Source organism: Lotus japonicus, chromosome 5, assembly GCF_012489685.1.
Source record: "Lotus japonicus ecotype B-129 chromosome 5, LjGifu_v1.2".
NCBI lineage: Eukaryota > Viridiplantae > Streptophyta > Magnoliopsida > Fabales > Fabaceae > Lotus > Lotus japonicus.
The window spans coordinates 35,518,312-35,541,973 of record NC_080045.1 but is presented as its reverse complement, the minus strand read 5'-3'; the positions used below and the strand labels follow the sequence as shown (position 1 = coordinate 35,541,973).

Sequence of the window (23,662 nt, the reverse complement as noted above, 5' to 3'; positions counted from 1 at the left end):
GTTGTAAGGTTGTGATTAACTCCTAGCTACTCTGGATCTAAGCTACCTTCATCGTTGGAGATGGTTTTGATGGACTCCAAGGTTTCATTTTTACCCTATATTCCTCAATGTTTATGGGTTTATGTTTTGAGAATCTTTTTTTAACGTCCTTTTTTGTTTTTATTTAGGGCTGCAAAATACATGCTTCAATCCGGTGTACTTTAGTCTACCGATTCAAGAATCAGTTGCTTGAGGGCCGTGTATACCAGATATCATTTTTTGGTGTTTGTGAGAACGGCGGTGATTTCAGGACGACCTCTCATCCATACAAGGTTAATTTTCAAATGCATACCAGTGTTAGGCTTATGGCTAACACCCCCATCACTGGAAAATCTTTTACCTTCATGCCTCTATCTGATGTTGTCTTCAAGGATCCTGACACATCCTTCCTCATAGGTAGATTTTATCTGTTTATTTATTTTTTGATATTTTATATGTTTATTTTTTGATTCATTCTTCTTTCAATCTATAAATTATTCACCCCTTAATTTGATTATTTCTCTTTTTGTTATCTTTATACGTAATTTTTTTGTTATTTCAATTTTTGTTTTTTCTGTTAATATATTTATATATAGAATCGTTGTGATTTTGTTGTTATTATGTTTTATTTTGTTTTTTTTTTACATTATATAAACGTTGTTATGGCCCTCTAAAAGTTTTATTTTTTCCAGATGTCATAGGTATCTTGACTGGCTCCTCTGGTGAGCAGGAGTTTGAGAAGCATGGTAAAGTGCAAAAGAGGATCACACTAGAAATTGAACAGGAAGGGTATGTGTAAATCTGTACCATAATTTTGATTCAATTATCTTATGTGGTGTTTATTGATTTGGTTTTTTCTCTTTTGCTTAGAGTTCGTGTCGAGGCAGCTTTTTTTGGAAAATATGTAGATGAAATTGTTGGGCAATTGGCTTCTGGGGATATGACGAACGCTGTAGTTGTTGTCCAATTTGCGAAGATAAAACCTTTTAAAGGTTTTTTTTTTGTTTTTCGTTTGTTTGTTCTTTTGTAAATCATTCTCCTTAATTAAATTCGTATGGCGTCCTTAGATTCTAACTTCCTTTTTTTTTTAATTCACAGGGAGGCCTAGCATTCAAAACGTGTATGGGGCAACCCAAATTCTTTTTAATCCTGCTATTGATGAAGCTAGTCCAATTCGAGAAAGGTTTTTTGAGGCTAATGGCCCTGCTGCTAAGGTCATTTGCCAGCTTCAGGATTCGGCAAAACTATCTCCAGCAGAGGATTTTCTAAAACAAAATGAAGGGAAAACCATTGAGCAGATTAAAGATTTGGCTAAGGTTTGTTTATTTTATTTTGTTTTTTATTTGTTGGTTTGGTGTTGATTTATAGTGTTTTTTTCATTTCCCTGACTTTTTATAATTTCTTATCGTCAGAAATCTGTTTGTGTTGTGTTTGCCACTGTTAAATTCATTCTTGATGACAATAGTTGGTATTACCCTGCTTGCAAGTGTAACAAAAAGGTGTACCCAGCTGAGGACATGTACTTTTGTGAAGCCTGTGTTCGCCATGTTGTTACTGCAATTCCTAAATACAAAATTCGTTTGAGGGTTATGGATGCTAAAGATTCGACAACCTTTGTTTTATTTGATCAAGAGGCCAACAACCTTCTTAATAAGCCATGTTCTGAATTGGTTGAAAAATGCCATAAGGTTATTTTAGATATACCTAAATCCATTACTTTTCAATTAAATTTGTACTATTTTTTCTCTAACTAAATTATATTTTCAATTCCAGGACCCTAGCGATTCTCAGGTTCCGTCGGAGATTATGAGTTTGATTGATAAGTCATTTTTATTCAAGATTGAAGTTGACAACAGTTCCAACACATGGTTTTAGCCATCTTATAAGGTGAAGAGAATTTGTTCTGATCCTGAAGTCATTTCCCAGTTTAAGAACGCAAATCCCCACTTAGAAAGCTCTCCTCCCTATATGTTTTTAACAACTCCTAGCTCAGGGAGTGTTGGCCAAGGATCTTCTTCAAGTTTTGCTAAGGTTTTGTACATCTTACCTGATTTTTTGATTTTATTTCTTTCATTAGTATGATTTTTTATCTAATTTGTTTTTTTTTATGAAATTAGGATCTTAATGAAGATTTTAATGTTGTTGGTGGGATTTCTTCAAACAATTCCCCTGCTGTTGATATAAGTAGAGGTTGTCAAGAAGGTTCTATAGTGTTGGCTCCTGTTTCTGAACTGAAGACGCAGTTCGAAACCCAAAAGAAATCCAATAAGGGAAAGGCAGAAATTCTACCTAAAAAGGATGTTAGAATCGTATTTGATTTTACTCTGAATGCATTTTTTGAACATTTGCTTAATATAATATAGTGTTGTCTTCTTCCATTACAGTATCTTGATGTTTGTAAGGCTTCGAATGGTGCTCCCGGTGGTTCTTCTACAGCCTGCGATCCATCTAACTTGATCAATGAACCTGCTGCTGTTGAAGCCTCTTCTAAATCAGTTAGTGGTGTTAATGGATCATCCCCGCTAGAAAATATTGAGCTTTCAGCAACTAAGCACGATGATCTGGTCTTGAGTTGGATCTAAATCTTATTAATATTTTATTATATTGTCTTTCTAACGTTTAATATTACACCAATTAAGGCTCAGGATAAGGAGGTCAAACTCCCACAAAAAATGAAACCAGTGGCTTCTAAAAGAACGTTTCTGCTTCTTCTAAAAAGAATGTTCAGGTTTGTGTTATCTCATGTGAGAAATTTATTAAGATTTTAGTTACACCCTTTAATATTATATAAGTGTCTTATCCAATTTTTGTTTTTTTTTTACTGCAGGACAAAGCTCTTAATGTTGAAACGGAGGGTATCATCAAAGCTTCCCTACCTTACTATGTGAATTCTGAGAAACCTCTTCATGTGGAAAGCAATGATTCTCCTCCTGCTAAACGTCCTAGCCCTGAAGCAAATCCTATTTCTGACAACAAGAAGCCTCTGAAGATGGTCAAGAAAGAGAAAATTTGAGAGAGTTTATGTCTATTCAAAAGTGTTTTGTTTTTTGATGTTTTTTGCTGGCTCTATGAGCCATTGATGGTGTTATGCGAATTTTCATTATGATTTTGTAGTTTGTCATTTTGAAGATCCTTTCAATTATGCCCTCTAAGGGATGTACTTGACTTTTTCATCCGATGATCGGATGCACCGTTAATCTTATGCAATGTTCCCTTTTTCCATAAGTTGATCTATTAATTAGCATTTGTTATATTTACCTTATATTAGTATTTTACATACGAGTTATTTTTTTTGTGTATAACGATGAAATTATTCCAAAAAATATCTGCTTTTGATATTGTCAAACAGCTAAGGATATTATCAATTGAAATCATAATTTGAATCTATGTTTCAATAAAAACTAACGTTGGGTGATCAGTGAGGTCAAATGCTATTTTTAATTGTTAAAGCATTATCAAATCAAATAAAGATTGGATGTTGTTTCTTCCTTCCACATGAATGTCATCAACTTAATAAATTTTTTTCAAAATTGGACCTCACGCACATAATTTTATTTTATATCAATTTCAGGTAGAAATATTGAAATTCGTTTATGAGATATTGAATTCATATGTAAGATAAATTGGATTATTTTAATACTTTGAGTTTCTATAACAACCTAAAATGCGAATTTGAGTTAATAGATTACTCTTTTTTTATTGGTCAAAATTTCTAAGTAATAACAGTGTTTAATATTATTTAACTCAAATTTTTGTATTTCATTATATATAATTCCCTAATTTTCTATTATAAAAATAATTTTTCTTAAGTCCCCCCTCCTTCCTTAATTTGTTTCTATCTTTTTGGAAATATCCCTTATTTTAAAATTAGTATACGTATTTTATTGAAAATATAACATATACGTATCCCTTTTAAAAATAAGGGTTTGTTCTACTTAGATGGTATCCATATTTATTTTTTCATGTTACACAAAACCTGTTTGTTAGTATATAGATTTTTATATTTTTTTTTTCAGAAGTAACAAAAAAAATAGAATTTTATATTTAATTCATTTTAAATATGTCCCCAATTTAAAATGATTCATCTATCATCAATATATGATTAGTTAATAACTTATTCCCCCCTCCTTCCTTAACGTGAATTATCTCCCATTCATAACAGATTTTTGTTAATTTTAAATCATGCCAATAATGAATCCTATGGAAATATCAGATATTTTAAATACGATATTTTTATTTTAATTTTCCATTAGTATCCTATCAGATATTTTATGCTATGGGATTAATGGAAGATGAGAGGGAGTATGTTGATGGGATTATTCACATGAGTGAGATTGGTTCAGGGTCTTATTTGAGGCATTTGTTTGTAACGTTGCTCTCAACAAACGCTATAGGAAAGCCAAGAGAAGTGTGGGATAAGACATGGAGATTTTTAGCTGACGGCATTTTGTACCACAGAAGAAGGTTGCTTAAAATGCCAGGTATTTTTGCACTATGTTCTTATTAAATATATTTAATGAAGTTTTTATTTTTGTGTGTTATTTGAAATGGGCATCTTAGAAGGAATCATTTCCTTTGCTATATCAAAGAAACAACCTCTGTACAATTGGATTTTATTATATAGATTACGTGATTTAGAGAATGTTTTTCTATATTGTTTTAAATCCATTTAATATTTGTTGCAGATCTTCAAATAAATGATGAGGATTTGATGAACTTATGTTTGATTGAGATAGAGAAGGTGTTGAGAACCAATTGAAGGTCACTTAAAGAATGGCCTAGCTTACCTTATCCATCATTTTGTGAGACCTTTCGTTTTGAAAATCAATTTGTTGCAGATGAGCTTAATTACAATAAGGATGAAATGAACGTATAGCATCAACAATTGGTCTGTTCCCTAACTTCTGAACAGAAAGGAGCGTATACCCAGGTAATAAATTATGATTAAAGCATAATAGAAGAAAAAATGAATAAATTCGATTATTATGTGTTTCGTATTTTCATTTTGACAAATTATGTCAATTTACAGATATTGGATGTTGTTTCGTCCAATAACAGAGGATTTTTTTTCCTATATGGATTTGGCGGATCTGGTAAAACTTTTGTGTGGAATACCCTCTTAGCTGCGCTGCGTTCTGAAGGAAAGATTGTTCTAAATGTTGCGTCAAGTGACATTGCTTCATTACTATTACCTGGAGGAAGAACTGCTCACTCTAGATTTTCCATTCCTATCACTATCCATGAATCATCAACATGTAATGTCCGTCAAGGTTCTCATAAAGCTGAAATGCTTCAGAAAGCAAGTCTTATCATTTGGGATGAAGCTCCAATGCTTAACAAGCACTGTTTTGAAGCTCTAGACAAAACTTTGAATGACATCATGAAGACCCAAGCAACTTTTGGCCACGATAAACCCTTTGGAGGAAAGGTAGCTGTTTTGGGTGGGGACTTTCGACAGATTCTGCCAGTAATTTTGAAAGGAAGTAGATCAGAAATCATTTCTTCTTCTGTGAATTCATCATACCTATGGAAGCATTGAAAGTAATGAAGTTAACTACCAACATGAGATTACAACAAGCAGGGTCCTCTTCTTCATCCTTGGAGATCAAAGAATTTACGGATTGGCTTCTTCAAGTGGGCGATGGCACGGTTAAGCCAATCGATGAGGATGATTCTATTATAGAAATTCCCTCTGATTTGTTGGTGAGGGAGTCCGATAATCCCTTACTTGAGTTAGACAATTTTGCATATCCCAATGTTGTTGCTAATTTGGAGAACCATGCATATTTTGAACAAAGAGCACTCCTTGCTCCCACTCTTGAAAGTGTTGAAGAGGTTAATAACTTCATGATGTCAATGATCCCTGGGGAGGAAACAGAATATTTGAGTTATGACACACCATGCAGGTCAGATGAAGACTCTGAAATAGATGCAGAATGGTTCACTTCAGAATTTCTAAATGATGTTAAGTGCTCTGGTATTCCCAACCACAAAATTTTTCTCAAAGTTGGTGTCCCTATCATGTTAATTCGGAACATTGATCAGTCTGCTGGATTGTGTAATGGAACAAGATTGATAGTGAGCGCTTTGACACCTTATATCATTGTTGCAACAGCTCTTTCCGGTTCTAAAACAGGTAAACCTTTTTATATTCCTAAGCTTAGCTTAACTCCTTCTGATACTGGCCTTCCTTTCAAATTCTCAAGGAGACAGTTCCCTATTACTGTTTGTTTTGCTATGACTATAAATAAGAGCCAAGGCCAGTCGTTATCGCATGTTGGATTATACCTTCCTAGGCCGGTGTTCACGCATGGCCAGCTATATGTAGCTCTATCAAGAGTAAAATCTAGAAAAGGGTTGAAGATACTTATAGTCGATGACAAAGGAGTAGTATCTAATTGCACTCGGAATGTTGTGTATGAAGAAGTATTCCATAACATATGAATGGTTAGATTATCTATCTTTGAATTCGTACTTCTTTGTATAATGCACATTGTATTTAGCGTGCTGTATTTTTTGATCTACTTATTTAAAACATTTTCTAAATTGTTGCAGATTCAACAGACTTTCAATGATAATGGGGCAGCAAGCAACAAGTGGAATGCATAACGTTCATATGACATCTTTTTGTTGCTGATATATATATTTCTGTAATCATCAACCTTTGTTAGATTCATTCAGTTTTTCATTGTTGTGTAAACGAATCAAATCTAATTTTAATTGTTATCTATGGTTTTGTGGTAGTTAATCATGTCAATTTCATGTAAAAATAATTGTCATAAAAAATTAGAAAAATCTTTCGCCGTGCAGCGCACGGGTAAAAACACTAGTTCCTTTCCATTTCACGCAGCAAGCAATCTGATCCTTCCTTCTTATTTTCTTTTTCTTCTTCCTCTTGCCGCAGCAACCCACAACACGCACACCATGCCTTCTCATGCTTCTCATCACCAAGCTTCTTTTCTCTTCTCCTTCCTCACACCCAAACATGGCAGCCACACCACCACCGTCCTTGCTCTCCCCATGGCTGAGCACGCAAACTGCCACCATGAAGCCACCTTGTTTCTCTACTTCGTGAACCACCAACCATCACCACGCAAGCTCCTCCTTCTTCACGCAAGAAAGCCACCATGGCAGCCACCACGTTCCTTTTCTTTCTCTCCATGGCCACCACAAGAAGGCCAGCACCACAAGGAGACACCATCACCATTTTCCTCTCCTTTTCTGTACACGCACACCATGTTTCTTCTTCCTCTATCAACCATGGCAGCACCCCATCATCAACATGTTCTTCTTCTTCTTTCTTCCTCACGAAGCCACCACCGATGGCCACCCACAACACCATCATGGACACACCACATGAACCACCACCATGGGTCTCTCTTTCCAGCCGAGAGCACCACCTCCATGGCCACGAAGCAAGCAAAGAGAAACGACAAAGGAACCATGAAAGAAAACAGGGGAGAACGACGTGAAAACGCCACCGCCGCCGGCGTCGCAAACTTCGACCTTCGATTCCGGTGTACTCGGACTTCCGTTCACAGCGAGGTTAGTACCGTTGGAACCCTTGCGGTGTCCACAACAAAACCCATATTCCGGATCGTCGTTCCGTCGCCGTCGACCGCCGCCGCTGCCGCCTTCGGGAGCTCTTTCCGGTCAACTCCGGCGACCGATGGAAAAACAGAGGATACTGCTATGATCCTTGCCGTGAGGAGAGCAAAACCCTATCTTCAATTTCGTATTTGGGTCATTTTATTCGACGACCCCGACAACCACCGTCGACCTTCGGCTGAACTTTCTGGGCAAACCGTCGACTCTTTGGGGAAACGGACAGCGCCGTTGAGTTTCTGGCCGCGAAAAGATGAAGGAACAACCTTCCTTTGTGTCTCCGGCGACAGTTCCTCCGTCAACCCCGTGGGCCGCAACTTTCTCTGGCGACTCTTCGCCGACAAGTTTCAGAAACTTGATTTTCGTACGATGAACGGAAGCACCCTGCATCGAAGCTACACAATGGAAGGAATCAAGCCGACGCAGGCAAACAAAGATGTAATCGGATCGGAGTTGCACCTTAGTATGGAAATTGGCTAAGGTGAGGGCTACTCACTGAATCTCTAGTTAATGCTTAGGGTCGATGCTTTCGACATTGTTTACTATTTATGCACTTGTTTGTGTTTGATTGGAAAAATGTTTTCTGAGGCTTCGGCTGACAATGTAGATGATTAATCTACTACTATGTTTTTGAGATTGTCTTACATGCTATGTGCTATGTGGGTAATTTAGGATGTGTGATGCATGCTTTATATGCTAAGTGCTACGTGGGTATTGTATAATATGTTGATATATGACATGTTGGTTGATTGTGCTGAATTAATTATGCTTCTGCAATGAAATCTGTGATTCTGAAAAGTGAGAATAGCGGGCAGGTCATGCCGATTTTATTTTTTTTGAGAAAGTTTGATAGGACGAATGAGATTCGGGCCTTGTTATGGTGTTCCATGGATCGAGACATTCTCTGGTGTTATTTGGGGATTAGGATCCCGAGAACTTATAAGATTTTGCGATAAGACTAAAAGGATATTATTTTGTAAAGAAAACTCATAAGACATTAAACAACCTCTAAATCTTAAAATAATGATAATAAACTCGAAAGGAAGCTTAGGATGCAAATCTTATTTTTTGGAAAACGAGAAGTGTTGTCGGATCCAAGTGTTGAGGAAGTTGAGAAGTATTGAGTATGTTGATGCTCTTGTGCTGTTGGAGCAGCTGTGTTGTTGGACTATCCGGGGGATAAGTCCGGGAAATTGATAGTTTCCGAGTATGTTGATACTCTTGCTCGTTGAGCAGTTTTGACCATCGGATTGAGATGAGTCGGATGATTTGGAGATCATCATGAGTTATGTGTTGTTGTGAAGATGTGTCTTTTGTCGCAGAATCGACTGTTACCTTAGGGTAAGCTTTTAGAGACTCTAATTTACCTAGAACACGTGGCGACGTGGCGACGTGTCGAGGGAAATTGATAGTTTCCGAGTATGTTGATACTCTTGCTCGTTGAGCAGTTTTGACCATCGGATTGAGATGAGTCGGATGATTTGGAGATCATCATGAGTTATGTGCTGTTGTGAAGATGTGTCTTTTGTCGCAGAATCGACTGTTACCTTAGGGTAAGCTTTTAGAGACTCTAATTTACCTAGAACACGTGGCGACGTGTCGAGTGAGATTCGGAGACGTTGTTTGACTAATCATCCTGCATTCAAGCAACATTAATGAGGTATTAACACAGGACGTACTCTGGACCTCGTCGGTTTCTAAAATGGTCATAAGACCCGGAATGCCGTGTAAGAGCGTTTGTAGACGACTCTTGTAGCAGACCGAAATGGCAGACCTTCGGGTTTACTGCTGATCTGACTACCTTTGTGTGGTGTAAGAGGCACGCGGGCAGAAATGGTCCCACCGTTGCTGGTGCTAGGATTGATCCGTTTGATGTCCATCCGTTTTCCGGAATGCATTGGTTAACTGGGTTAACCGTCATATCATTTCATGCAACATGCATACTGACTTAGTTGCTGAGTGTGATTGATAATTGATAATCCTATTTGATGCATGCTAATTGTTATTACTGTCTTTTATATTCATTATGGAATATGCAACCCTAGGATGTTATCCCTAGCTATAAGCCTAAGTGGCTATTTCTTATCTGTATCTATTGGTGCTATTAATTACTTAATTCTTTGGAGTTGACCCTCGCGTCTTCTGTGTGTGCTTTGGCGGACTACGCCCTTTGTCAGATGTCTTTGGCGGGCTGGTTCACGACGGTTCACCCTTCGGGGGGGGACTAGGATTGAGATGCTGGAACAAGAGCGCATCGCGGTCGCGAGAGGAGGACGGATGGTGTACATAGTCTAGGTCGTTCTGGATTTCGAATTCGGACGACGATCATGCTAGCATGTAGGTTTTAGTGCTGGTGTTAGCTCCTCGAGATGGGATTAGTGTAGGAGTAGAGTCTTAGCTCTGAACATCATTTGTTTCTTTGGGGACAGGGTAGTTTCCCACCTATAGCTTTTTGTGTGGTTTCTTTACGGGAATCACAGAGAGTTGGTTGGACTTAGGAGGTCTTGTTTTAGGCCATTGGGTCAACTTATTCTCATTTTTTAAGGTTGTGTTGCGGACACTTAACCTTACCTTTTGGGTTGTACATTTTGCCTACGGGCGCTACACTTTCTACTTTCCGTCACTGGAGGTTACTCGTGACGAGGTTGCTACTTACAGTGGGGGCTGTATCATATATTGTATATTAGTTCTGTTATCTTTCGCAATTGCGTTATATTTATTTCAGTCTTGTCTATATTTATCGACAAAAAAAAATATGTACGATTTTCCGCTTTAAGTTCTTTTTGGTTACTAAAGTGACGCCACCGAAATCGGGGTGTTACAACTGCATTCAGAACTCGCTATGGACACTATGAGTATTTAGTGATGCCATTTGGAGTGACAAATGCACCTGCTGTCTTTATGGACTACATGAACAGGACTTTCCATGCATTCTTAGATCGATTTGTCGTAGTGTTTATCGACGATATTCTGATTTACTCAAAGGATGCTAAGGACCATGAGGAGCATCTGCGCCAAGTCTTGCAAGTGTTGAGGGAGAAGAAGCTGTACGCTAACCCTTCCAAGTGTGAATTTTGGCTTGAAGAAGTGAAATTTTTAGGTCATGTGATCTCTAAGGAAGGTATAGCGGTGGATCCAGCAAAGGTAGAGACAGTATTGGCTTGGGAACAGCCAAAGACTGTGACGGAAGTCAGAAGTTTTGTTGGTCTGGCGGGATACTATCGCCGTTTCATCGAGAACTTTGCCAAGATTGTTGGACCTTTGACTCAACTTACGAGGAAGGATCAACCTTTTGCATGGACCGAAGCCTGTGAAACGAGTTTCCAGACGATGAAGGAACGTTTGACGACGTCACCTGTGTTAGTTCTGCCACAACCAGAGGAACCGTATGAGGTTTATTGTGATGCTTCGTATCAAGGGTTGGGATGTGTGCTGATGCAACATCGGAAAGTTGTAGCTTATGCTTCACGACAACTGAAGACTCACGAGAAGAACTATCCGACCCATGACCTAGAGTTAGCTGCGATTGTATTTGCACTGAAGATCTGGAGGCATTACTTATATGGATGCACTTTCACTATATTCAGTGATCATAAGAGTTTGAAGTATCTGTTTGATCAGAAGGAGCTGAATATGAGACAACGAAGATGGATGGAATTCATCAAGGATTATGAATTTACTCTACAATATCATCCTGGAAAGGCTAATGTTGTTGCTGACGCCTTGAGTAGGAAGATGCATATCTCGTCAATGATGATTAAGGAGCTGCAATTGCTGGAACAATTCCAAGATTTGAGTTTAGATGTGAGATCATCCGAGGGAAAATTGAAGTTCGGTATGATCAGGATCGCAAATGGATTGATGGAAGAAATCCGAGATCAACAGTTACAAGATGAATTTCTACTCGGGAAGAGGAACTTGGTAATTCAGGGTAAGGACCCGGAATTCAAGGTAGGAAATGATAATATCCTGCGGTGTAAGGATAGAGTATGTGTACCTAACAACCCTGATTTGAGGAGATTGATTATGGACGAAGGTCACAAGAGCAAGTTGAGCATTCATCCTGGAATGAAAAAGATGTATCAAGATTTGAAGGTGAATTTTTGGTGGCCAGGAATGAAGAGACAAGTGGCCAAGTATGTAGCTGCGTGTTTGACATGTCAGAAAGCGAAAGTGGAACATCAGAAACCTTCGGGTATGTTGCAGTGTTTGGATGTACCAGAATGGAAATGGGACAGCATATCGATGGATTTTGTCGTGGCTTTACCAAGAACCCAGAAAGGATATGACTCGATTTGGGTAATAGTGGATCGATTAACCAAGTCGGCCCATTTCATACCTGTGAGAACTACCTACAATGTGGAGAGATTGTCGGAGATTTACATAGCTGAGATCGTACGTCTTCATGGGGTACCAACTAGTATCGTTTCTGACCGAGACCCAAAATTTACTTCACATTTTTGGGGAGCTCTTCAGGAGGCTTTGGGAACGAGGCTGAGATTAAGTTCTGCTTATCACCCACAGACTGATGGACAAACTGAGAGGACTATCCAATCATTGGAGGATTTGCTACGAGCTTGTGTGCTAGACAACAAAGGTACTTGGGATAATCTATTGCCATTGATTGAGTTCACTTACAACAACAGTTTTCATACGAGCATAGGTATGGCACCGTATGAAGCTTTGTATGGCCGCAAGTGTCGGACACCTTTGTGCTGGTACCAAGATGGAGAGAATTTGTTAGTTGGACCAGAACTTCTACAACAGACAACAGAGAAGATTAAACAGATCAGAGAGAAAATGAAGACTTCTCAAAGTAGGCAGAAGAGTTATGCCGATCAGAGGCGCAGAACTCTAGAATTTGAAGAAGGAGATCACGTATTTCTGCGAGTTACACAGACTACTGGAGTCGGACGAGCGATTAAGTCGAAGAAACTTACGCCAAAGTTTATTGGACCTTATCAGATTACTCGTCGGATAGGACCAGTTGCTTATCAGATTGCATTACCACCATTCTTATCAAACATTCACGATGTGTTTCATGTGTCACAACTGAGAAAGTATATTGCGGATCCGACACACGTTATCGAGCTTGATGACATCGAGTTAAGGGATGACTTGTCATTCGAGACGCCGCCAATTAGCATTGGTGACACACGGATAAAACAGTTGAGGGGAAAAGAGATTGTGCTGGTGAAAGTTATTTGGAACAAGGACACTGGTGATGCAACATGGGAACTGAAGGAAAAGATCAAGGAACAGTATCCGGAACTCTTTGCTGAACCCTAAGTTTCGAGGACGAAACTTTCTTTTTGGAGGGTAGTAATGTGAGACCCAAGTTTTCAAATTTGGAATAAACGGAATAAAATTTCTTTTCACGATTAATTTGATGTAACGTGAAGGGAAAACCTGAACAAGGGTTAAATGGATGGAATGAATTTGTGTAAGGAGAAAGTTCAAGAAAAGCTAAGGATTGTATCAAAGTCGATAAAAGTTATAGCACGACTAATATTCGCATTTAAACCTAGGACAAGAATCTTAGGAAACAAAACTATGTTCCACCCTTGGAACACTATAGGAAATTTTCCAAAAATCTTCTAGAGGAATATAAGACTTTCTCTTATTCCTTTCCATAACCAGCGTTTCGATACGAAACCCTGGACTGTACGAACGTCAAATTCCGATACTCGGAGGTTTGCCGAAACCGAATCTCTGATAGTTCAGAAACCCTAAAACCAACGGACGATGAAGACTTTGTCTATTCCGAGCTTCAAACGAATATTTCACCCGCGTTCACCTATTTCTCTCGATATTTCTAATCTTTCTTCAGAACAAAGTTTTCTCATCCGACATCAACTGCAAAAAGTGATTTTTCGGGTAGAACCGATTTACACCGACTTTTGATCGTTTGATTAAATTTCAAGAAACCTGTTTTGAGTTCTGGAATTCTGTCGCCAGAACCTATCTTAGAATTCTCCGAGGATTACACAGGAAAAATCGGAATCGCGAAATTTTCATTTTTCGAAATTTTCCAAAAACTATAAATAGCGGGAAAATGAAAAAAATTCAAAAAACTCACCCATTTCCCCCATTGAACCCGCGAGCTTCCAAGAGAGGAGGAGGATTTTGATTTTCGCCGTTTCTTGCCCGTTCGCTTCACCGATCGTTGCAAATCGAAGACCTTGAGGTAGGTAAACCATATCTCTCTTCTGATCGTCGTTTCTGTCGACTTCTCCTATGTCTTTCTGTGCTCAAAGTTTTGAGCTTTTTGTAAAACTGTCCAAATAAGCTGATTTCAGTGTCTAAACTTATTCCCTGCATGCTCCTGAGCGTGTTCTGCGGATTATATTTTGTCGAATGTCGACGAAATGCCGCCGGGATCAATTTCTGATGGAAAAAACCGATTTTTGGGTAAAGCTCCGTTCTTTACGTTAAAAACTCGCGACTTAGCTTCGTCCTAGTAGGATTAGTTGTCATAAATGTCGTTGTTGACGTACCCATCCAATTTGTTTTTCGAAAATCCAGTTTTGAAATTCTGAGCTGAAAATAATGACCAAAATACCCCTGCGACAGTTTTTCATCCGAAAATTTTTCCGAGCTTAGAACCGTCTTTGTTACGGCTAATGATAACCTAGGAACCAAGTTTGATCGAAGAAAAATCGATCCCCCTAATTAGGGAAAGTGGCCGAGAGCTCCATTAAGGGGGGAGGGAATTTTGGTTTTTCGAAAACTTGTCTTAACGCGTTAGATTGTCGTACGTAGGAGTTGGTAATGTGTCGTGTGACCCTAGTGCGTTTTGTTTGTTGAGTTTCTGACTCATTGTGCTTGATTTCTGTGATTTGTTCTAAGGTTCATTTGAAGGATTTTGTGAAGTTCCAGAAGAAAATTGTGAGGGCTACTCACTGAATACTAGCTAATGCTTTAGGTGTCGACGAATTCGACTTGATTTACTGTTTATGAACTTGATTGTGTTTGACTGGGAAAACTGTTTTCTGAGGCTACGGCTGACAATTGATAATCTTTTATTGCTTGATTGTCATTGAGGTTGATTCATATGCTAAATGCTACCTGGGTAATCTAGGAGGTGTGATATCTGCCCTATATGCTAAATGCTACCTGGTTAACTTAGGATGTGTGATATCTGCCCTATATGCTAAATGCTACCTGGTTAACCTAGGATGTGTGATATCTGCCCTATATGCTAAATGCTACCTGGTTAACCTAGGATGTGTGATATTGCCCTATGTGCTAAGTTTTGCTAAATGGTTATTCCTCAATGTGCTGTTATATGTGCCATGACTGTTGGATTGTACTGTTTGAATATGCAAGTACACATATATCTGTTATTCGGCAGAGTGAGGATAACGGGCTGTTATGCCACCTTTTAATGTGAGATTTTGAGAAAGTTTGACGGGACGGACCGAGGTTCGGACCCTTGATATTGTTGATGGATCGAGACCTTCTCTGGGAGTTATTTGGGGTCATGGGATCTTTTGAAACTTATAAGACTTGAGATAAAACTAAATGGAAATTATTTTACGAGGAAAATCCATAAAACATTAAACAACCTCTAAACCTTTGATTAATGATTACAAATTCAATTAAGAGCTTAAGACCTGGATATTAGTTTTTGGGAAAATGAGAAGTGTCGCCGAGTCCAAGTTTGGGGAAACTTGATGAGTTTCCGAGTATGTCGATACTCTTTGCTCGAGAAGCAGTTTTGTTGTTCGACTATCTAAAGGATAAGTCAAGAAATTGATAAGTTTTGAGTACTTTGATGGTCTTTCGCTCGATGAGCTGATTTGTTGTTGGGCTATCTTGAGGATAAGCCGGAAACGGGTAGTTTCCTAGTACATTGGTACTTTTTGCTCGCTGAGCAGTTTTTGACCATCGGATGGAGATGAGTCGGATGATTCGAGAAATCATCATGAGTTACTATTTATAATTAATTGTCTTTTGTCGCAGAATCGACATTTACCTTAGGGTATTCTTTTTAGAGACAATTAGTAAGCTAGAACACGTGACGACGTGACGAGTGAGGTCGGAGACGTTGTTTGGCTAACCACTTGCATTCATGCACTCATTGAGGTTAATACACGGTGGGATTGCCGGACCTCGTTGGATTCCAAAAATGGTCATAAGACCCGGATTTCCATGTAAGAACACTGCGGTGATTCTTGGTAGCAGATGGAAATGGCAGGCCTGCGGGTTTACTGCTGATCTGACTACACTTTGTTTGGTATAAGAGACACGCGAGCGGAAATGGTCCCACCGTGGCTGGTGTTAGGGCTGACTCGTTAGTGCCCATCCCTCCGGATTTCATCTTGTTCCTTTGCATATGCATTTCATGCACCATTCATGCTAATTATAGTTGTTGTTTGTGTTTGTTACCTGTCAGTGTTTTGATTTATGTTATATGCCAGCAAATGTTATATATGTCTATTGGACAGGTTTTGCAACTAAAATGTTGACATCTGTAATTAAGCTTATGTGGCTAATATTTAATTTTTGCCTATTGGATGTACTATTATGTAATTCTTTGAGTTGACCCTTGCACGTGCTACCTGTGTATGGGGGGGCTATGTATGCCCTTTTTGTCAGATGATGTCTATGTCCGACTGGTTCGAGATGGTCGTCCCCACGGGGGGGACTAGATTTGAGTTGCTTGACACAGAGACCCCGGGCTCGTGGGTGGTAGACCCCGCAGGTCACCGAGCCATTTACACGGGGCGTATTACGGAGGACCACGTGGACCGATTTGGGAACCTGACGCAAGGAGTTTTGAGACGCTACACCGTTAGCTTCAACCTACCACCGGGCGTGCCCGTCAGAGGAGTTGCCGGTAGGGGGTGCTTCGTCTGAGTCCAGCTCACCCACCGTTGCGGCTGCTGTCTTGGGATCGGGTACAGTACCCGTGGTACCTGCTGTGAGGACCGATGCCGCTGTTGACGTGATCGTCCTGGATTCCGATTCAGACGACGATCATGGGGATGCGTAGTTGGCGTGGTGTGTAGTACTCCTAGAGTAGGGATTAGGGTAGGAGTAGCGTCGTGGCTCTGATCATTAGTTTTTCTCATTTTGGGGCAGGGTAGGTCCCCGACCTATAGCTTTTTGTGTGGTTCTCTTGACGGGAGTCACAGGGAGTTGGTCGGATTAGGAGGTATTTTGAGGTGACCTACTTTCTGGTTGGAGGACTGTATATCAGGATACTGACTCTATATTTTATGTTGTACATATTTGCCGTTAGGCACTACTTTTCCGTCACTGGAGGCTACTCGTGACGTGGTTCACCGTTTAGTTGTGGGGAGTGTATATATTAGGGGTGAGCATCGGGCGGGTCGGTTCGGGTTCGGGTGAAACATACCGGGTTTGAACGGGTTTGAGACTGAATTATTCAGAACCGATTCCGCCCGTGGTTGATTTCGGGTTTGTCGGGTTCGGGTTATCTGGGTTGGCGGGCGGTTCGGGTGGGTTGAGGCGGGTTGGGCACCGTCAAATGAAGAGAAGATCAACCAGAAAAAAAAAAACAAAGGAGAAAATGGGATCTTGAAGGATTATTGAAGAGAGACAATCCAACGAAGTACATACATGAAGATCAAGTAAAATCAGAGAAGAATCCATGAAGAAAAAATACACAGAAGATCATCAACCAAAATAAAATACAAAGATAGAACCAAATTTCATCACTGCAAGGTATCAGATGTAAAAATTTTGTCCAGATCCCCAACACCATGCTTTCAAGTTTCACCACCATGCATGTTCAGATCCAATCACCATTTGTTCAGATCTAAGCAACAGAACCACCTGATGCCACTTTCAGATCCATCGCTCCAGCTCCATATCCATCGTGTGCTCAGCTACACCCAACATAGAGACGAAGAAGGAGAGAATGTGGGGGAAGCACGATAGGGAGACAACCTTTGATTCAAGAGAGGAAGTGGCCAAATGAGAAACGGTGCGACAACTTGTAACACGCAGGAGAAGAAATGTAAAAGGGAGGCTTGAAAGAAATGAGAGTGTGGCGGGGAAGAGCTTTTGATATGAAGGAAAATGAAGAAGCTAGTGTAAAATGGTGGAATGGGTATGGAGAACCAGAGAAGATTCGTTCATCTTCATATAATTATTTGTTTTCCTTTCACTTTCAAGTTTTAGTGTTTTACATTAATTAAAAGCTAAAAAAGTAGACATTAAATGACATTGAGTGATGGATTGAAAAATAGTAGCTGTGTGCCTGCAATGCTACTAGTGTTAGGTGACAGAGCTAAATGACAAAAGTAAGTTTGAAAGTGTATAGAGCCACAGACCGAGGAGTAGAGTTTTTGCAGAAAGATATTATCGGGTGGGGTCGGGTACCGATGGGTGTTAAATTCACAACCCGCACCCGACCGATCTAACCCGTCTCAAACTGTTTCAGTGTTTTTTCTTACCCGAGTGACTAACCCGACCCGACCGATTGTGTTTTTTTTTGTTCGGTTACGCCGGTTTGGGTCGGGCCGGTTTTTTTGCTCACCCCTAGTATATATTGTACATTAGTTCTGTTTACTTTTAGTTGATGCATCTTTAAGATTTGACGAGTCTTTATTTACTGGAAAAAAAAAATATATCGAAAAAAAAATACTCATGTTTTTTCACTTTTATTTTCTTTTTGGTTACTAAAGTGACGCCACCGAAATCGGGTGTTACAGTCGAACCGACGAGTTTCGCCGAGAGCGCCCTTTTGTCATCGAATTATTATTCGAATGTGAAATAAATATTTTCCTTATCATTACGATGATCTACGCGTAATTTCGAGAATTTTGACCGTCATATCGATATAAGGTCAAAAATCTCGCCCGGTAGTGTTTTCGGGTCGAAAACGAGTCGAGTTCGACTCGTAAACGAGCCAACCACGAAATTGGCCAGAAAATATCTGATCTTGTGGTTGAGTGTTCAGATGTTGAGTGTGGAGAGAAAGGTTATTAGGGTAGGCTCATGAACCAAGGTCAAAAGGTTAGTATCATGATTGCTTTACCATAAGTAGTGTGCATGGGAAGATAAACCAAAGCCAAAAGTGCAAGCCACATTTCACCTAGGGAAACGTCCATCACCTTATCACAAGGACTTCCCATCAGATTTCTGAACCAAAGGAGATAAGTGAGAGAGAGTGAACATCATCTTCATCTTATCTTCATCTTTCTTACCAAAAACTGAAATCTTCATCATCTCTAAACACCACCAAGAAATCATCTTTTGTCTTCCATTCCTTCACAAAAGAGTTAGCATTCAAGGTGAGGATCATGGTGATGGTTTCCAAATTTAAAAAGGAGCTATCTTTCTCTTCATCTTTTCAAAAACACCAAGTTGATGTTGTTGTTGTGCTTGTGATCTCCTTGGCTTCATGCATGTGAAAAGTGTTTTGAAAAAGGTTGAAGCTTGATGTTAGGGCTTCATGCTCTTGTGTTCTGAACCTTAGATTTCGAAAATGGAGAGCCAAGGAAGAAAACTACTCATCATAAAACCTTTTCTTGTTCAAAAGGTTGAATCTTGATGTTTCAATGTTCTCATGAAGTAAAGACTTCAAGAGTAGGTTTCCAAGCTTGTTTCTTAAGAGCCTTGAGGCTAAAAGTTCAGTTTTTAACTCTCAAAGATCATTCAAAGTGTTGTTTCAAAACTCAAAACCCATGAACTCTTAAGACTAAGTTCATTCATGAGAAGTGCTAGACTTAGTTAAGAGTGTGTGTGATTTCTATGTGATTTTGGTGATTGATGTTTGTGTGCACTATGTGTTTGTGTGAAGGTGAAGAACACCTTGTTCATTCCATTACGAGGAGCTAAAGGCTAGGAAGGAAATCAGACTAGAGAAGTTAAGGAGAAAGACAACGATCGAGGTACGGGCACTTCGGGTCTTGGACTTTAGCGTGCAAAATTGCTTGCTAGGAATTGCATGAGATTTGTATGATGACGATGAACATGTTAAGACCTTGGAATACTTATGTAAATGAGCTTAGTATGTTGTATGATCCTTATAATCATGAAAGGGAACTTAAAGGTTAAGTCTTGGGCTAAAAATCAAGTTAAAAGTGAGAAAATGGATGAAACTCGGAAGAGGTACAGAACCGCGACGCATGTGCGTACTTAGCTGGCGCACATGCGTGGGGAACCTGCAGCTATGGGCGCATGTGCGTGGTCAGACGACACACATGCGTGGGACTTCTGTCCCTCCAGCGCCAAGTGACGTTTTTTTTGCTACTTTGAACTGTTTTGGGCATAACTTCTTGGATATGGGTCTAAATTGGGTGAAACCAATTTTATTTGAGAGCTAACTTAAAGGGCTTCAATCTATAAAAGTTTCATAATTCTTGGATTGCTATTTCAATACAGTTTTGAATTTTATTCCACCCCTTTTTCTGCTGCCGAGTAAGCTGGACAGTTCGTATTGTTTCGGGCATAACTCCTTGGATATGAGTCCAAATCGGGTGAAACCAATTTTATTTGAAAGCTAACTTAAAGGGCTTCAATCTGTCAAAGTTTCATAAACTTTGGATTGCTATATCAATACAGTTTTTAATTTTAGTTCACCCCTTTTTCTGCTGCCGAGTAAGCTTGACAGTTCGTATTGTTTTGGGCATAACTCCTTGGATATGAGTCCAAATTGGGTGAAACCACTTTTATTTGAAAGCTAACTTAAAGTTCTTAAATCGGTGAAAGTTTCATAATTTTTAGGTTTCTATTTTAATACAGTTTGCAATTTTAATTCTACCATTTTCTGCGGTTTTGTTGCCTGAATTATATGCATGATGTACATGAAGTTTATGAGTTAAGAATGCTTGATTACCATGAGAAATTGTTTATGAACATGATAAATGATAACATGCTTAGGTGCCTTGATGTTTGAGAACATGATTACTTGTGAGAACATGCTTACTTGTTGAGTACATGACTACTTGTTGAATATGATATGATGAACTCTTAGGATGTTCATGATGAATGTAAGTCTTGAATTATGTTCCTATGATGCATGATATAGTATGCCCTGATATTTATCGAATGATAAGCGTTGTATGGACGATATTGATCGAATGAGATCGAATGTGGAACCTACGATGGTTGGGCTACCGTGGCGACGGATAGCTGGTGACACTTATGAGTTGGTGACCCCGATCACTCATGTTAAGGTGTGGTGGAGTCGTCATCGATCGACAGAAGATTATAACTTCGTTGTTTGACTAATTCATGGAGCATATCATTGCATTGACCAAGGGTACCGCTTGGATAGGGTACACCGAGGTGTTGGCTAATGACTGCATGGGAAGGGTCATTAGATAAGTGGCAACTGACTGCATGGGAAAGGTCCTTGTCCCGCCTGCCTGGTATGGAGTTGGCGTTTATCCGGATCATGGTGTGCATTGAGCATCAAGCATATTGCATACGCTAACAATATAGAGACACATAGGTTCCCTTGGACGTCGTTGACGTAAGAATATTGGTTGTTGTCTTGTGGCTTGTGTTAGACGATTGAATTCCCTATAAGGTGCAACGTGTGGTTGTGGGCCTTGTGCCTTGCTTGTTGAAGTGTTTTCCTTATCTTATGCTACATCTAGAATTCCTTAGGGATGTATTAGTATGCCGTTTGGTAAGATTCTTGATAGGTGATTATATATGTGAATATGCATGCTCTTACTTGCTTGTATGTGTGCACGTCCTAATTTTGGCCTTGTGGTATAAGAAGTTGACCCTTGCACCTTTTCTCTGTTATAAATGTTCGACGACGCCGCCCTAAAGGATGAGCAAGAGACCGATGGACGCATGTGAGGAGACGCCGCAAGGAAATGATGTGACGACGAGCTAGCGATTCAGAGATTAGTCGTGTGGAGATTACGGGGAGCTCGGTGGGCATATGAGCCTTTTAGTTTATTTTCCTTTTGGAGTATATGTTGTAATTATATACATTGATGTAAGGGTACTTATTATTGGGTATTTATTACTCATCGTAGAGCATGTTTTGGAAAGTATTAGAAAGTATTATGTTTCAGAAGGAAAAAAAAAATATACCTGCATTATTATGATTTCGAAAGTTCATTAGCATGATTAATTTACTTTCGAATCACTAAGTAACCCTTGGAAATCGGGGCGTTACAATGTGGTATCAGAGCATTGGTTTAGGGATACCAAGGCTTGTTGGGGAATAGGTTTGCTGTGCTAGGTTGTGTGGTCTCTGTGTTGTATGTTGTGGATGGGTATGCGTGAGCCATACCCATTGTTTGACTCATGTGTGACTTCTTAGTTGGGCTTACGCGTTTGTTATGCTTCTTATCTTGGGAAAAGTAACCTGTTGCTTTGCGAAGGGAAGATGATGCCTCCAAGACTGGACCTGGAGCGACAGACTACGGCTACCGTGAACCGTATGGCGGAGGCCATGGTGAACTTGACGAATGTGGTAGCGCGACAAGCTGCTAATGCTGCTGCACAGGTTACCGCAACTGCTCAACGGATTATCGCCGAGGAAGAGCATCTGGCACGCCAGCAGCGACAGGGTGAGGCACAAGCTCATATTAGGGGACTCATTGATTTCGGTCGCCTTGACCCGCATCAGTTCTTTGGAGGAGCCGACCCGGAGAAGGCGGACTTGTGGATTCAAGAGATCGAGGAGATCTTCAGGGTGTCGAGGACCCCAACCGAGACAAGGGTGGATTGTGCAACTTATCTGCTGTTGGGAGAAGCTGAATATTGGTGGAGAGGAACACACATTATGATGGAATCCAACCGTGTGCCTGTGACGTGGGATGCTTTCTGCATTGTCTTTATGGACAGGTACTTTCCGATTAGCGCAAGGGAAGAAAAGGAAGCACAATTCTTGAAGTTGTTTCAGGGGAATATGGTGGTGGCAGAGTATGCCGCTAAGCTGGAATCTTTGGCGAAGCACCGTTTCCTTGCCAACCGGGTTGATGAGGCGTATCTATGCGCTAAGTTTACGAATGGGATCTGACCTGAGATCAAAGAGTCGGTGCAACCATTGGGGATACGTGTATTCCAACCGTTGGTGGAGAAGTGCAGGGAGATAGAAGCAATAAAGAACAAGAGGAAGGATAAGCGGTATCGAGGAGGACCGATGAGGTCCGGAAGCCAAGGCCAAGGAGGGCGCGACAAGGGGAAACAACATCAAAGGAAGCCTTACCATCGTCAACAAGAAGATGAGAAGTCTCAGGGAGGGTACAGACCCATGCCTACAGCCCTAGGAAGACAAGGGAGCCAAGCCCAAAACTGTGGTGTTTAGTGCTTCAGATGTGCAGAGTTTGGGCATTTTGCCGCTGCCTGCAAGGAGGATGGACCGTTATGCTACAATTGTCACAAGCCGGAACATCTTTCCAGAGACTGTAGGGCACCAAAAGTGGAGCTAGTTGTGTGCGTTACACGGGGGACTCACTCGACTGTCGAAGGACGAGGGCACTTAATGGCGGGGACTGAGGCTACTGATGCTGAGGAGGAGACCTGAGGATGTGTGGCGAGGATGTAAGTTCTAACTAGCTTGAAACCTTATGTTGTTTTGTGCCCGTTTGTTCTTATGTTGCTACTTCGGGTGTTAAGTCTCTGACTACGACCTTGTCTTATCTAAGCTACTCGTGGTACTTTGAAGCAAGTGTTTTATTGAAAACCTCTTGTATATGTTCAGTGCCTTAGTGGGCATGTGATATGCTCGCGTAATTGTTTTGTGTGTTTCCCTTGTAGTGTTCTTGAGGGAGATTTAGAGGAGTTCCACAAGGCCTAGAATTTCGTCTTGTGCTGGTATGTGTTGGTAAAGGAAGAGAGGAACTAGGGAATTGATTCTAGTGAGATGTTAAGGTTGTGCGATCTTCAAGTGGAAGTGTCGAAGGACGAGAGAACTCTACTAGGTTAGAGGCTTGTGATGTGCTTACGTGTAATGGATTAAATGAAGGCAGGGCTAGGAATTGATCCTAGGAGGTGACCTCGTATGGGTAAGGTTGCTCGAGCTCTATCCTTAGAAGGGTTGTAATTGGAAATTGTTCTTAGACATGGGTAAGGATCAAAATTAGATCGAGTT

General features: G+C 40.2%; 1 protein-coding gene and 1 long non-coding RNA gene across 3 annotated transcripts; both read left to right on the top strand.

Moving 5' to 3' along the window:
- LOC130720207 (uncharacterized) lies at positions 1 to 2,020 on the top strand. 2 transcript variants are annotated; one of them, XR_009012986.1, is made up of 4 exons: positions 1 to 435; positions 711 to 1,010; positions 1,117 to 1,706; positions 1,792 to 2,020. It is a non-coding gene; the product is annotated as an uncharacterized LOC130720207 (long non-coding RNA). The 2 variants fall into 2 exon arrangements; XR_009012985.1 differs by having other exon boundaries at positions 711 to 1,706.
- A 2,285-nt stretch (positions 2,021 to 4,305) lies between these two features.
- LOC130718785 (uncharacterized) lies at positions 4,306 to 6,754 on the top strand. Its single transcript, XM_057569411.1, has 4 exons — positions 4,306 to 4,499; positions 4,704 to 4,948; positions 5,048 to 6,465; positions 6,574 to 6,754. The coding sequence occupies exon 3, from the start codon at positions 5,545 to 5,547 to the stop codon at positions 6,460 to 6,462; it is 918 nt and encodes a 305-aa protein (XP_057425394.1). The 5' UTR covers positions 4,306 to 4,499; positions 4,704 to 4,948; positions 5,048 to 5,544; the 3' UTR covers positions 6,463 to 6,465; positions 6,574 to 6,754.
- Positions 6,755 to 23,662: the final 16,908 nt, after the last annotated feature.

Excerpts from the sequence above, each read along its gene's own strand:
- LOC130718785 (XM_057569411.1), top strand. The coding sequence starts at position 5,545 with ATGGAAGCATTGAAAGTAATGAAGTTAACTACCAACATGAGATTACAA.